General features: G+C 40.1%; 1 protein-coding gene across 1 annotated transcript in view; it reads left to right on the plus strand.

The window, feature by feature from the left end:
* The first annotated feature begins 4,976 nt into the window (after nt 1–4,976).
* FYTTD1 (forty-two-three domain containing 1) overlaps nt 4,977–16,054 on the plus strand; it is a 29,201-nt gene continuing 18,123 nt past the window's right edge. Inside the window, exons 1-2 of the mRNA XM_045812612.2 lie at nt 4,977–5,230; nt 9,455–9,583. Coding sequence (XP_045668568.1) covers nt 5,125–5,230; nt 9,455–9,583 — 235 coding nt within the window. The 5' untranslated portion in view covers nt 4,977–5,124. The remainder of the gene's footprint in view (nt 5,231–9,454; nt 9,584–16,054) is intronic.

Consider the following 16,054-nt stretch of genomic DNA (forward strand, 5'->3'; position numbering starts at 1 on the left):
TAGAATCCTTGGTTGACAGCACACCTACCCTGCCCAAAGAAGACAAAGCCTAATAAGAAGTGAACTAGAGATCCAACCTCTGAGTCCAGGAAGAATTCCCCTTCAAGTTCCTCTGTCCACACAGAGTAAGTTCTGTAGTCAGAGAAAACTGATGGTCAGGGACATGGAGACCAGTAATGCCTTCGGCTACGTCTGCACCCCTGCCTGTCATGTATCTGCTGCTATGTTCTGCTGTATCACTGCACTGTAGCAGTGGTCTGTACATAGTAGGAACTCAAACTCTAGTTGAACTAATAAATGAATGAATCCTAAGATTAAAAGGCAGAAGACTAGAACAGCTAGAGGAGCTTAGAACGAAGGAAAAGACAACACAAAGAGGAACACGAAGCTATAGCAAAGTGGCAAAGAAAAAGCCACTGCAGCAGAGATAGTGGCAAATGGGGTAGAATGAGAAGAACTGAGCAGCAAAGAGAAGAAAAACCGTACTGTGCATGCAAGTAACTTAAGAGAGTCAGGTACAATGATAATAGTTATACCTAACTAGGGGCGCCTGGGTGGCACAGCAGTTAAGCGTCTGCCTTAGGCTCAGGGCATGATCCCGGCGTGATCCCGGCGTGATCCCGGCATTGTGGGATCGAGCCCCACATCAGGCTCCTCCGCTATGAGCCTGCTTCTTCCTCTCCCACTCCCCGTGCTTGTGTTCCCTCTCTTGCTGGCTGTCTCTATCTCTGTCGAATAAATAAATAAAATCTTAAAAAAAATAGTTATACCTAACTAATACATACTATACCTACAGGTGATACAAATTATACCTAAATCCCTTTTTATATCAGTGTAATAGAAATTTTGCAAATTTACAGAAGTACAAAAATCCTCTTCTGTAAAGCAAGAGTTGATACCAAAATCAGACAGACATTATAAGGAATGGAAACTACACATCAATATCACTCATGAGGGGTGCCCAGGTGGCTCAGTTGGTTAAGTATCTGCCTTTGGCTCAGGTCATGATCCCAGGGTCCTGGGATTGAGCCCCTCAATAGGCTCCCTGCTCAGCGGGGTGTCTGCTCCTCTCTCTCCCTCTGCCCCTCCGTCTCTCACTGCTTGTGCTCTCTCTCTCTCTCTCAAATAAATAAATAAATATATAAAATCTTTTTTAAAAAATCACTCATGAAAAGAAAAAAAATATCCTTGACAAAGCATTAGCAAACCAAATCCAACGATGCATAAAAAAGATAATACACCATGACCAAGTAGGTTTCTCCTAGAAATGCAAGGGTAGTTCGACATTTGAAAAAAAGACATTTTTTTTAAACCCCATTTGGTCATCTCAATAGATGCAGAAAAATATTAGATAAAATTTGACATACACTCATGATTAAAACTCTCCACAAACCATGAGTAGAAGGAAACTTCTTCAACCTGATAAAGGGCATCTGCAAAAAAATCTAGCATAACAATGAAAGATAATGCTTTCCCCCTGGGGTTTGTCATAAGGGAAAGATCCTCACTTTCACCTCTCCTTTTAAATATGTACTGAAGGGGCACCTGGGTGGTTCAGTCGATTAAGCGTCTGCCTTCAGCTTAGGTCATGATCTCAGGGTCCTGGGATCAAGCCCTCATCGGGCCCCCTACTCAGTGGGAAGTCTGCCTCTCCCTCCCCCCAGCTCATTCTCTCTCTCTCTCTCTCAAATAAATAAATAAAATCTTAAAAAAATATATGGTACTGGAGTTCCCAGTCAGTGCAATCAGGCATGCAAAAGAATGAAAGGCATACAGATTGGAAACAATTACGCTGAGTGAAGTAATCCAGATAAAAAAAAAAAGAATATATACTGTATGATTCTACTTATATAAAATTCTAGAAAACGCAAATTAATCTGTAGGATCAGTGGTTGCTTATGTAGTGGCTGGGGAAAGGATTATAAAGGAGCACAGGAAAACTTCTGGGGATGATAGATATATTTATTATCCTCTTTATGGTGGTGTTTTTGCAGTCTATACACCATATGCCCATATAAACCGCACACTTTAAATATGTGTCTTTTATTGGCTATCAATTATACCTCAATAAAGCTGAAAAAAGAGGGACTTAGAAGAAATATCAAACTATTAAGTTAAGGGGTGAAATACATGAACTGTGCTTACCTCTGAAGAGAATGTAGATCTCTACGCACATTGTGCGAAGAGAGCCACAATGTGATGATAGAGAGGTATGATGTTAACGTTGCCAGATTTAGCAAAAGTAAAAATCTAAGACTCCCAGTTAAATTTGAATTTCAGATAAATAATGAGTAACTGTTTAATATAAATATATCCTAAATATCACATGCAACATCCTGTAGTAATTTGCTATTTATTCATTGTTTATCTACAATTCAAATGTAACCGATCTTGTCTTTTATCTGGCAATCCTAGACATTGTCTTATGTATACTGTATGAAATCAAGCTTCTAAAAAGGGCAGTTACTTGAATTCCGTGTTCATTCTGACTTGGACGAAGCTGCTGAACTATGGTACTCCAGACAATGGCTATATATTCAGTGTCCTGCTCAGTACTGTACTGAGTCACAGTAGGTGCTCAGAAAAAAAATTTTTTTTGCTCTGCAAGCTGTATGAAGATAGGGGCTGAATCCATCTTTACTCATCATTTAATCCCCAGAGCCTATTACAATGCCTGGTGCTCAATGACTATATAATTAAACGAATAATTGCCTCTCAGGCCCCTGAAAATGCGGGGTTGACTTTTTTACTCCAGCCCTTGTGGCTGGCAGATCCACTTCTTAGACAAGCCCCAGTTCTGATTTCTCAGTGTGTCTTCCACCTCACTTTTGCTGTATGTGTCTCAGGTTGCTGTTTTGTTTTCTACTGTTTTGTGTGTGCCTGACCTATCCTTACACAGTGGTTCTCGTTTCTTTGTTTTTCCCTTTGGAATCTGGGTGACTGCTCTAAGACTCAGAGCCTCAGCCTTTGGGGAAATCTCAAAGTCTGAAACACAACAGCTAGGATTGCTTAATGAAATATTGGGGCATATTCCCTTTAAAGTTAAGGAGATTTGGAGTTGAGCTTCAGTTTTGGGGAGAAGATCAGGATAAAAGGGAATCTTTATATATATTGGTGGTGGGTTGGATTTTATACATTTGGGATTTTTCTTATCTGTCCTATAAATAACTGAAGTACAAAATGCATCCAAACTCTAAATGCATTACTTTTCTTGCTGTAACATTAAGAACTTAACCTAATGTTCTTTCTTGTAGATTACTCCCACAAATAAGCAGAGATTATAGAAGTTATTTCTTTTTTTTTAAAAGATTTTATTTATTTATTAGACAGAGATAGAGACAGCCAGCGAGAGAGAGGGAACACAAGCAAGGGGAGTGGGAGAGGAAGAAGCAGGCTCATAGCGGAGGAACCTGACGTGGGGCTCGATCCCACAATGCCGGGATCACGCCCCGAGCCGAAGGCAGACGCCCAACCGCTGTGCCACCCAGGCGCCCCTATAGAAGTTATTTCTAAGGAGAGAATGATAATGTGAAGAAAAATGTTTCATGCATAGAAGGCTTTAGAACCATAAGAAATCCAAGAATAATTACGTATAATGTATTTAGTATAACTACTTCTTGTTTTGCAGATGAGTATGAGACCCAGACAGTCTCCCAAGTTCACACAGTGAATGACTGAAGTGAGTGAAAAAGGTACCACTCAGTAAAACCTAGGTCTCTCTCATACTTTTATCTCTATAACAAATCTCCCCTAGTTTTTAGCAGTCTGGAGAGAGGTGGTGGCTGTTGGGTTGAATAGTAATAAAATCAAGCACATTGTGCTGAGAGAATATATGCTACTCTCCTTGACATGCCAAATATGACACGTTCTTGGGTTCTTTTAGTCCAAACCTTCCTTTACCATTAAAGTTTCTTATACCCCTTCATAGGTGTGTTCTGGGCTGATTCACTCGTCTTCCATGGTTATATTTTTGTCTTGGGGGGAAAATTAATTACGTACAGGCTACTGTGGTTTCTAGATGCTTTAGGTCACTGGTTCCTCTCTATGCAAGAAGAAATTTTAGGAAGTGGACAGGAGGAAGGTGGCACAGATTTCTAAATGGACGGAATACCCGTCCTGGTTTTTTCCTTAGATGCAAACATCTCAGATACTTTTAATCTGTTATGAGGGTGATATAACCTAAATGCTTCCATACAAGCACAGTTGATTTGGAGGAGGAGAAAGAGGTAAGGAGAAAGAGAATATCATGTTTTGTAAATAGAGGGAAAAAAGTTATTATTCAGGAATTCATAAAATATTAAGAAGTTTTCCTACAAGGATGATTAGAAAGAAAAACGAATCCTATTAATTCCCAACGCAAATGAATTAGAGAAAAAGGCAACCAAAAAAAAAAAAAAAAGAGGTACTTACCCCTCTCCTAAGGGAAGATGAGGTGTTATTAAGGTAGCTAGTACCGTGTAAAATGTTTTGAGAGTGCCTGCTGAGAAGTGGTACAAATGCGGAAACGTTAGCATTTGCGTTTATCGGTAAGGTGACGCAACAGTTGTTACTGCAGCTTTTGCTCTGCATCCGAACGTGGCGACTCCGCCTGTTGCAGGTGGAGGAGCTGCCTGGGAGAGGGGAGCTGGGACGCAGTTCTGCGACCTAAGCTTTATAGGGTCTATCCTGCCTCTGAGGCTGCATTGCTGTGGGGTGTGAAAAGGTTCGTGTGTACCAAAGCTTAGGGGGCCCTTCTGAAGCAGGACAGAGTGGAAGGACACGGAGGAACACAATCTCATTTAAGGCATGCGATCCTGAGGTTCTCAGGGTCCAGCATCCCCCAATTTGGGCGGAAAGGCGAATAGCTAAAACAGCGGCCTTTGCAAGCGTCCAGAGCAGCAGGTGCAATGTTTCCTCCTGTCCGGCAAGGGCCGCTAGGAGCAAGCTTGGGCGCGGAGCCCCTCTCGCCGGCCGCTCGTCTCTGTAGCCCCTCCCCTCGTCCGCAGCCGCGGGTGGGAGAGCGAGGGTACCGCCAGCACGCGTGCGCGCTCCCTCGGTGCGGCTAGTCTGCGTGCGTGAGTGGGAGGTGGCAGGCCTCGGTCTGTGGCCTTCTCCGCTGACTGTTCCAGCGCGACGTCCCCAGCCATGAACCGGTTTGGTACCCGGTTAATGGGAGCTACGGCGACCCCACCGCCGCCGCCGCCGAAAGCCCGCAGCAATGAAAACCTTGACAAAATTGATATGTCTTTGGGTAAGGAGCCGAGTTGAACCGAGTTGGAGTGGGGGGAGGGTGTGGGTGGAACCAAGTACCGCGGTTTGTGGGGGAAGGGGCGGTTGGCCGCAGTTGTCGGTCGAGTTTTTCCTCGCGGGTGGGCGGAACCAAGTCCGGGCCCGCGGGGACAGGGGGAAGCGCCAGCTGGTGCGATGGTTGAGCCGGAGGGACCCGGGCGTCCCCTCGGCGGGGCTGTGTCTGAGGAGGGGCAGTGGGGGCTGGCGGCGCTGCGGGCTGGGGGGTTTGGAGGGTCGAGGAACGCTACCACTCGCGGACGATCCCGGCTCTTTGTGAGGAAAACTCTGCGGGTTTCCCCTCAAGCATGTTCGCTGTGGGCGGTGTCAGGGGAGCGAGGGGAGAGGTCCGACCGAGCCATCCTTGCTGAAGAAAGCCCTTTGAGAGCCCGGCTGGGTCTGCGTTCGGTTAAAGTCGCTGGTTCACGGGAGGGCTTGTTGGGCATTTTGTGCGGCCAGGCCTACGCCTGGCGCGGTGCGGGCAGCGCAGAGACGCCCCCGAGAGTTGGCCATCTCTGCCGGGCGCCAGACCTCGAGGCCCCGTCGGGGCACCCACCCTGGAGCGTTTGTCAGAAAATATCATCAGGCAAGGGCTTCATCAGATGGTGTTTTATTAGGAGGTGCCTAGGAAGGCGCACTCTCCTTATCTAGGCCTCAAAGTTAGCTGATAAGGAAAAAAGCAAAAACCGAGGGAGAGATTGACATGGATTAATGGGAAGCCGGGTGAAGCGTGGGGTCCAGCCCCTATAAGGAAGAGTGGGGTGTGTTGGTGAGGATTTTGCAAAAGTAGGAGGGTCGGTGATTCAGTTAAAAATTCATGCCTAACACTAGTGAGGCACTAGCCTCTGGATTAGCCGGTTCAAAAGTTACTTTTTTGGTAGAGATTCAAGTTACCGTTATCAGATGTGGTTCTGCCTGCTCTTTCTGTGGCCTATAGTTTTTCGGATAAGTGTTTGAGAAGTACCTGACAGGTGGCTACAGAGGTGTGTAACTTTTCCAAGGAAGGTATTTTTCTTTTTTGCTGTGGTTTTCCTGCAAAGTTTTTAGTCAAAAATCAAGAACTCTTGGATTGTTGTGATTACCGCACATCAGAATCTAATACGTGAGTTAAGTAAATCATCAGAAATAATAGGTTGGCCTCAAGTCTTGTCTTAGTGATAGTAGTGAACTCTAAAGAAATGAGAAATCTTTTCGGCTAAGGCCAAGAAGAATTTAATAACGGGTATTTATTGAGTGCTTACCACCTTGCAGGCACTGACCTAAACATTTTATGTGTGTTAACTCGGTTTAGCCTCATAATAACTCTATGAAGTTTGTGCTTCTAATGATAAAGAGCATGGAATCCAGAATCACACTGCCTTCAGTTCAGATCCTCTGCCACTTACTAGCCATGTGGTCACAGGCAAATTATTTCTCACTGCTTCATGCGTAAAATGTGGTAATAGTGCTTGTCTGTCTCAGAGGGTTGCTGTATTAAATGAGTCCATAGGCATATATAAACTGCCTCAGAACAGTACCTGGTACACAGTAAGCATTATATTTACATAAACACACTATGTAAACCATTGTTGTTATTCCTGTTTTACAAAAACTGAGGCATAGAGAAATAACTCGCCCCAAATCATATAGGTCAGAAAACCCTGTCTAGTTGCAGGAAGTGTTAAACCTGTATTATAATAACCAATGCATTTTTTTTAAGTTTCTAGGTTGTTTTTGTATGTGTTTTGTTTGGTGGTTAGGATGTTCAAGTGAAGAAAATGGAGGGATAATTCTCTTTGAAGGTAGAAACGGAGTGCTCTGATAGCTAAAATAGATGTTGGTTTCTTTTCTCTCCTCCAAGAATAGATAGGTTCAGGTTCCTTTTTTTTTTTAATTGAGAGTTTTACAGAAATGGGATGAAAAAATGGTACTTTTTTTTAAAAAGTTTATTTATTTTTTTAGTAGTCTCTATACCTGACCTGGGGCTCATTTTATGACCCTGAGATCAAGAGTTGCATGCTCTTCTGAGTCAACCAGGCACCCCGAGATGGTACCTATTTTAGACAATTATTATGCTTTGTGAATATTCCACTTTATCAGGTCTGCAGAGGTTTAGAATCTGATTTTTGTTTGTTAAATTGTGACTGTATGAATTATATGAATATTCTTATAGAATATCTTCCAAGGTTACCAATAGCTGGCCTCATTGCGGCTCAGTTTCTTAATTTGAAAATAGGTATTACAATACTTCATAGAATTGTTGTGAGAATTAAATGAATACTAGTGAGAACAATGCTTCTTGGTTACTGTCATGGAAGAAAATTTTTTTTTTCCCTGATACGTACCCTACCTACCTGAGTAGGAGAAAGCCATTTTCTTCTTTTAGATGGAAGAATCCACAATCATTTAACTTGAGGATTTAGATGATAAAACATTTAGATATAAAGCGATTTTATATTTTATATGTTTTTCTACTTTTAATTTTGTTATGTTTATACTTTCTAAAATGCTCTATTTTAAAATTAACCTAGTTAGTCAAAATTATGCTTCACCTTTTTTTTTTTTAATGATTCCCCAGCAAATTCATTTTTTGGTGTACTCTCGTGGCTCTGAGATTTCAGACTTCTGGTGAAGAATAAGTAGTACCTTGTTAAAGGAAAGTAGTGTTTCAAAAGTATTCCCTTTCTGTCCCCTGAGAATATAACATGTTCATGTATCTGATTTCATGAAACCTTTTTTTCTTTTTCTTTTTTTTTTAAGATTTTATTTCTGTGTATGAGAGAGCGAGAGAGCACGCACAAGTGGGGGTGAGGAGGGGCAAGACGGAGAGGGAGAAGCAGACTCCCCACTCAACAGAGAGCCCAATGCGGGACTGGGTCCCAGGACCCTGAGATCATGACCTGAGCTGTAGGCAGATGCTTAACCAACTGAGCCACCAGGGGCCCCGGAACCTTTTTATTTTAAAACAAATATTTTTGAGTGTCTTGTATGTGCATGAATTTATTTTAGAGGAAGGACTGACTTCAAGAAGATAACAAAGTACTTTGGAGAGATTTGAATTTTTTTAATGAATATTTGTGATTAAGAGTCTTAAAGATTACTGATGGGTTAGGTAGTGTAATATATAAGAAAGGATTTCCATAATATATAATTACTCCTTTTACTTCAGAAAAGACTAATTATATTAATATAGTTGTTAGGTTCTTGTATTTAGAGCAGTTTGGAAAAAATAATTGCAGTTAATTAGTTTTGTGAGATTTTATTAAGTTGTTGACCAGGTTTATTTGCTTTAACAATCATCAAAATTAATATTGGAGTTGGAACTGTGGACAAAGTATTTGGATATTTCTTAAATTAGTATTTTTGACTTCTAGTAATCTTTTAACATTTGTAGATAGAAATCTGAAGTACATTTAGCTTCCTGATCTTCATATTGTTGTGCTATGGTATTAGAGCAATGTGACGTTAGTAAATTACTTTGGGAAAGGTTGAAAGTGTTTTTGAGAACAATGAGGATTTGAAAGATCAGGTAGAAAGCAAAGTAAGGTAATCCTGAATTATTTTGCAAGAGGAGTGGAAAATTCATATTATTTTCTTTTTGTACTATACCTTTATTATGTACTTGTTTTATTTCATATTAGCTCTTGTTTGATTCTATCAGTAATTTTAAACTTAACTGAGAAAAGGAACCATATTTTACTTGTGTTTGTTTTCATTCTAGCACAGCCTGTCACTATGTTCATTGCACATAGTGTATGCTCAATAAATATTTGCTGAATTGAGGTGAACTTCTTTAGAAATATACTCTTTTAATTGAATGATTTTATTTTTTTTATGCCTATGGTTTTATTGGAAGGTGGTCATCTTTAAAAACTAGACATCTCTGTGATTATGAAAAGTAAATATGAATAATTTTTGTAAACAGGCTTATGCTTTTTTGTATGCATCAGGTTAAGAAATACTGTGGATAACAGAAATCTTCATTAATTGGTAGATCTGCTTTGGGCTAGTGAATTGAACTTTTCCTACAAAACTTCTTCAGTGCTGCAAGTATATTGACTGATTTGACTTTTTATTTTATCTTCTTACAAAAGTGCTTTCAAAGTAGCAAAGAAGTTAGGGACATAGGAAATCTATCAACTAGAAAATGAGACAGTAATTGAGTCATTAGGTTAAAATGAAAATAATCATCACATTTCGTATATCACAGATGATATCATCAAATTGAATCGAAAGGAAGGAAAAAAGCAGAATTTTCCGAGACTAAATAGAAAACTCCAGCAAAGTAGCGCTCGGCAATTCAGGATGAGAGTGCGATGGGGAATCCAACAGAATTCTGGTAAGTTTTACAAGTAAGGTTTAATAAAGAGCTATTACTTGTGGGTATGCTATCTTTAGTATATACTTAAAACATGGAGGAAATATATTAGTACCCTTTGTGATTTGTATTTTCTCTACTCTCAGGTTTTTGTTTAATCTTGAAATCTGGTAAACATTTTAAGTTGCTTTAAATAGGTGATAACCTTGTTTCTTAAAAACATTAGGTCATTTTTAAAGTACGTGAGTATATAAATAGCGTACGTTATATTTAGGCCTACAGTATTGTAAAGGATTTTACATATCATGAGGTTTTATCTCCTTCCCAGTTAGGTATTTCTTTAACAGTCTGTCCGGTGGGTAATTACATAACTCCAGCATATATCCAGTGAACGAGCATACTACTCCACAAGACAACTCCGTTATTGGAGACAACTCTGTTTACTAGGAAGTTTTCTTAATTTGAATTAAATCTTGCCCACCTGTTAACTCTACAGTTTCTTTTCTATATGAGAACTTTTTAAATATGTGGACACTATTCTGCATGGAAAATACTTGCAGACTCTTTGTATTATCATCTAGGGCTTTTAGGATTTGTTAAATACTCAAAAGGTAACACTCAGAATTAAGTGCCTTACATGTGACCTAATGATCTTGGAACTGTACATATACAGTTATTTTTGGCAATTTGGAAGCTTATTTATATACAGCCATCTTGTTCCAAAATGGATTTAAGGTGGTAACTGAACCCTGTTAATTTGATATGACTCATTAATTTTTTTAGCAGTTATATCAGTGTTTTAGAATAAACCTTTGTCCAAATTAAAAGACTCTAGATCTTTTTTTTACACATGTAACAAATGTTTGATGAACTAGCTCTTAAGTTGACTTTTATCCTGTGTGTTAAAAAACATAAAAAATAGGGGCGCCTGGGTGGCACAGATGTTAAGTGTCTGCCTTCGGCTCAGGGCGTGATCCCGGCGTTATGGGATCGAGCCCCACATCAGGCTCCTCCGCTATGAGCGTGCTTCTTCCTCTCCCACTCCCCCTGCTTGTGTTCCCTCTCTCGCTGGCTGTCTCTATCTCTCCGTCGAATAAATAAATAAAAAATCTTTAAAAAAATAATAAAAAATAATTATCTGAGGGCTGAGGATGATTATAATTAGTTCTATCTATATCTAACAGTTAGTATGCCATCATACCCTCAGAATAGTCTGTAACTGAGGTTAGACCCTACACAAAATTTTATTCTTTTCTAATTTTTTTTTTAAGATTTATCTATTCATTTTAGAGAGAGAGAGCACACACGCGAGTGTGTGTGTGCATGCACATGAGTGGGGCGAGGGGCAGAGGGAGCGAATCCCAAGCAGACTCCCCGCTGAGCACAGAGCCAGATGCAGAGCCTGACGAGGGACTCCACCCAGGGCTCAGCCCCATGACCCATGAGAGCACTACCTGAGCTGAAACCAAGAGTTGGACACTCAACTGACTGAACCACCCAAGCGCCCTTTCTCTAGTAATTTCTTAAACAGCTGAACCCAAGCGAGTAAATTTTGTGACAGATATTTAGCTATAGCAAATGAATGTTGAATTCCAGTGATGTATATTTAAAGATTCTTATAAATCTAACTCAGCATACCATATTTTATATGTGATTTGCTTTAAAATAATTTCAGAGTTCACAGAAGCCAGAAGTATATTTGTCAACACTAGCCACATGTTAAATACATGATAAATGCCCTGAAATGCCCAGGTTCTCAGGGTATTTAGAGATGTGATCTTTTACTTCAAGGAATTTCTAGTAACAGAGATAGGACAAAAAGCATGGAGTTGAGAAATGTCATGAGAGAAATTCCAATAGTACCATAGGACTTTGGATAGATTTTGTGCTAAGAAAATCAGTGGTGATTTAATGGATAAGGTAAAATAGGATCTGGTCCATGAAGGATAAGCAAAGCTTTCCTGTTATGGGGGTTATGATCTGAGCTTTAAGATAAATGATACCTAGGGGCAGCTTAGGATCTTATAAGATTGAACCTGTGCTTGTTTGTTCTCCAGTTACATGTGACAGAGCCTAAAATAGAACATCTGCTTCTGTCACTGAATGTGCAGAGAGACAGAAGATTGTCTCAGACTCTGATTGGTTAGAAGTTCAGATTTCCCCATTGTAATGTCAATGAGGATGTTAGCTTGGAAAACACATGAGATAGAGAGCCTTTGGCAGACTCTCAATAAATTATTTTTATTTATGTATTTTTTAAGATTTTATTTTTTTAAGTAATCTCTACAACCAACTTTGGGGCTTGAACTTCAACCCGGAGATGAAGAGTCACATGTTCTAGTGATTGAGCCAGCCAGGTGCCCCTCTGAATAAATTATTTTTGATGGCTGAACAAATAAGTGAATAAAATCTTCCTAATTCTTGGCCCAAAATATAATTTAGTCACTCATAAATATTTGTAAAAACAACCTGAATACTCTTCAGTGGTGGAATAGTATACAGCATCAGTTCTCAAAGTGTTGTCCAGGGGCCTGGGGAATCCCAACACTCAAGGGGTCCACAAGGTCAAAACTATTTTTGTAATAATACTAAGACATTAACTGTGTTTTCAGTGTTACCCTCTCACGAATGTTTTCCAGAGTCTACATGATGTGTAATAATAAAATTGAACGTGGTAGCAGATACGAGAATGTAGCTATCTTCTATTACCAAAGAGATTTGCAAAAATACAAAGCAGTGCTATCATTCCTTTTAAATAGTTTTGGGTTTTTTGGGGAATATAATTGTTGTTTTTCATTAAAAATATGTTATTTGCCCTATAGTGGGTTTATTATTGTTGTTTTAATGAAATAAATAGTTTTTAAATGTTTTAGTTTTCATTTCTAGTATGATAATATCAATAAACATAAACCCACAGAAACAAAAATTCTGGAGTTCTCAGTAATTAAGAGTATAAAGGAGTCCTGAGGGGCGACTGGTTGGCTCAGTCGGTTAAGCCTTTGGCTCAGGTCATAATCTCAGGGTACCGGGATCCAGCTCCACATCGGGCTCCCTGCTCAGTGGGGAGTCTCCTTCTCCCTCCCCCCACTTGTGCACTGTCTCTCTCTCTCACTCAGATAAATACATAAAATCTTAAGCAAACAAAACTGAGGTCCTGAGACCAAAAAGTTTGAGAATGGCATTTCTTTTAGAGGTAGAAGAGACAGGGGAATATTTGTATGTTGCTTTGGAAAGGAGCCAGTAATATGATTGCATTTGCTCTGTGAGTCGACATTTCCCAAAAACCCTTCAAATCTTTGTGTAAGTGATCAGACTCCAGAAAGTACTGAGGCAAGTTGATAGGTATATGAGAGAAATTCACGAAGGGAATGGGTTAAGGATTCAAACGTAAGATGAAAATTCCCATCTCTAGTTTTAATTGTTGTCAATCTTGGTCACGCCTGTGGAGCTTTATAAACTAGACTGATGCTCTGTATTTCTACTGAAGCAGAATCTGCCAAAGTTGAGCCTAGAGATATTTTTCTTAAGCTCCATATGTAGTTCTGGTACATGGCTAGGGTTAAACTGCTCTGGTACAGCTGAAAATGTGAAAGGATCTTTATAGAGGTAGTAGTCGAAGTACTAAGAATGAAGATACCCTGGAAAGATAGGAGAGAGCTTTCTAGAGGGGCTGGAACGGATGAAAACTAAGAAAAGATGGTGTGTCTGGCTGGCTGAGTCCGTAGAGCATGCGAATCTTGATTTTGGGGTTGTAAGTGCAAGCCCTGCGTTGGACGTAGAGCTTACTTTTTTAAAAAAAGAAAAAAGCTAAGGACTTACTATATTAGATGATGTCTTTAGTACCTCGTAATGCTTTTTGGAGTAAGGCACTTACAAAAGGTAAGAAGGAAGAGAATTGGGACGGTACATATAGGTCTTTCTTTCTTTATGAAATGTGACAATGAAAGGGTGAAAAATAGAACCGTTGCTAAAACTGAGGTACAGCTGATGAAGTTTGTTTAAAGGTATAAAGGGAGGAAGGAGGAATGGATGACCTAAGCTTGCTAGAAGGTAGAGAAGCCACTCATAGAAATAAAAGTGGAAAGAATAATGAGTATGGGGACGATGACTATAGCAGTCAGAAATAGAAAGTACCCAGGAATAGAATTCTATCTTACATTTCTCCTTTTAATCAGTTTTATTCTTGTTAATGAGACTTTTCTCATGAGTCTTTCTCATCTAAGCTTAAAACTTTGGTATAAGAATGGATTCCTTCTCTCTTTAATCTTTCTCTTTGCTAATTCATTCATTCTTTTGGAATACTTTCAAATTTCTTTGTTCCACTCCCCATCCTTTATCATTTCATGTTTGAGTACTACACTAGCATCTCAAGTGGTGTCATTGCCTTTTTCCTCCCTCTTTCATTCAAAGATACTCCGTCTAGACTGATGTAACATGATCATGAATTCTGTCACCCCTCATTCTTTGTCAAGTGTATTCTTTATCCCCACATAAAGCCCTTTGATTTGAGGCCACCACATTCATTTACTTCTTATTCTTTTTTTTTTTTTTAAAGATTTTATTTATTTATTTGACAGAGATAGAGACAGCCAGTGAGAGAGGGAACACAAGCAGGGGGAGTGGGAGAGGAAGAAGCAGGCTTCCCAGCGGAAGAGCCTGATGTGGGGCTCGATCCCGAATCGCCGGGATCACGCCCTGAGCTGAAGGCAGACGCTTAACCGCTGTGCCACCCAGGCGCCCCTCATTTACTTCTTAATCTTTCCCCATATCTCAATATGCTGTGGTTACCCAGGTCTTTGTACTTGTAAGTTTATGTTTATCTCCCTAATCAAATTTTGTCTGTTTTATAAAGCCTAGCTGAGAACCCACTTTTTCTGTAATAATTTTTTTTCTTTGGAAATGTATCCTAGATTATATTTTTTACCTTTTATTCTTTAGTTTTTATATTACAGTTTGGAAAGTTCAGTTTTTGGAGCCACACTAACTTGCACCTTGATTGATGGCTGTGCCATTTTCTTTTCTTTTTTTTTTTTTTTTTTAAAGATTTTTATTTATTTATTCGACAGATAGAGACAGCCAGCGAGAGAGGGAACACAAGCAGGGGGAGTGGGAAAGGAAAAAGCAGGCTCATAGTGGAGGAGCCTGATGTGGGGCTCGATCCCAGAACGCCGGGATCACACCCTGAGCCGAAGGCAGACGCTTAACCGCTGTGCCACCCAGGCGCCCCGGCTGTGCCATTTTCTAACTGTGACATCTGGGTAGTCACTGTTCTTTACCTCTTTTGCTCACCTGCAAAATTAAGATGTTAACATCAACCCCATCAAGTTCTCATTTAAAGTACTCAGCACAGTGTATTAACAGAGTTAATGGTATCTGTTTCATATTTAATACAAATAAAAATAACAAGTAGTTGTAGATTTAATTTAAATATACAGCTTCCCTCAACATGCTTAGTCTTTATTTGGTTGCAATTCTAGAAGAAAATCACACATAGAACAACAGTAATTTGGCTTCAAAGGGTACCTGGCTGGCTCGGTCAGAAGAGTGTGTGACTTTTTTTTTTTTTTTTTTTTTTAAGATTTTATTTATTTGACAGAGATAGAGACAGCCAGCGAGAGAGGGAACACAAACAGGGGGAGTGGGAAAGGAAAAAGCAGGCTCATAGTGGAGGAGCCTGATGTGGGGCTCGATCCCAGAACGCCGGGATCACACCCTGAGCCGAAGGCAGATGCTTAACCGCTGTGCCACCCAGGCGCCCCAGAAGAGTGTGTGACTCTTGATCATGAATTTGAGCCCCACATTGGGTGTAGAGATTACGTAAATAAATAAAACTTTAAAAAAACCCAATAATTTGATTTCACAGTTTAAACAGTTGTGTCTTTATTGCTTTTCCTCTGGTTGTAAAAGTAATCAGTACTTTAGGACTGAGGCAGAGTACCCAAGAAAGCAACAAATCTGGAAGAACTCCCTGTCACATGGAGTTGCCATTCTGGTGGAACCCACTAGGAAGCCACCTATGGGGGTGATGCAACTTTAATTCAATGGAGGATGAGTAGGGCCAGAACTATAGTGATGCCTAGGACTAGATCTGGGCAGATGCGTAGGGCCCAGCATTTAAGGTGTCACTCACTCAGATTTTGTGCCCTTGGTGCTTCTCTTGCCTCACCAATCTCAGCTTGCTGGGGAGGGGTGATGAGTACCACTAGGTGTTCTGTGCCCCAGAATAAGTCTTGAGGTGTACAATGGAACCTGAAAGTAAAAATCCTTTCTCTAGAGTCTCTCCAGTGTTCTCTACTTACCAAGCTTAACACTGTGCCAGATGGTAAGAGAAATGTTCCTGTAATAGAAGCAGGGCAGTAAAGAGTGAATTGGGAGCTGAAAGGCAATACGTTGGTAAATCGTTCAACCATTATAACAAGTTTTCCTGTCTTGTTGAGCTCTGTTCTCAAAATAGGTACACTACATAAAAGCATTCTGGAGTTAAGTAAGTTT

The sequence above is a fragment of the Ursus americanus genome, chromosome 4 (assembly GCF_024610735.1).
Source record: "Ursus americanus isolate L20-20 chromosome 4, mUrsAme1.1.p, whole genome shotgun sequence".
In the NCBI taxonomy this organism is placed as follows: Eukaryota; Metazoa; Chordata; class Mammalia; order Carnivora; family Ursidae; genus Ursus; species Ursus americanus.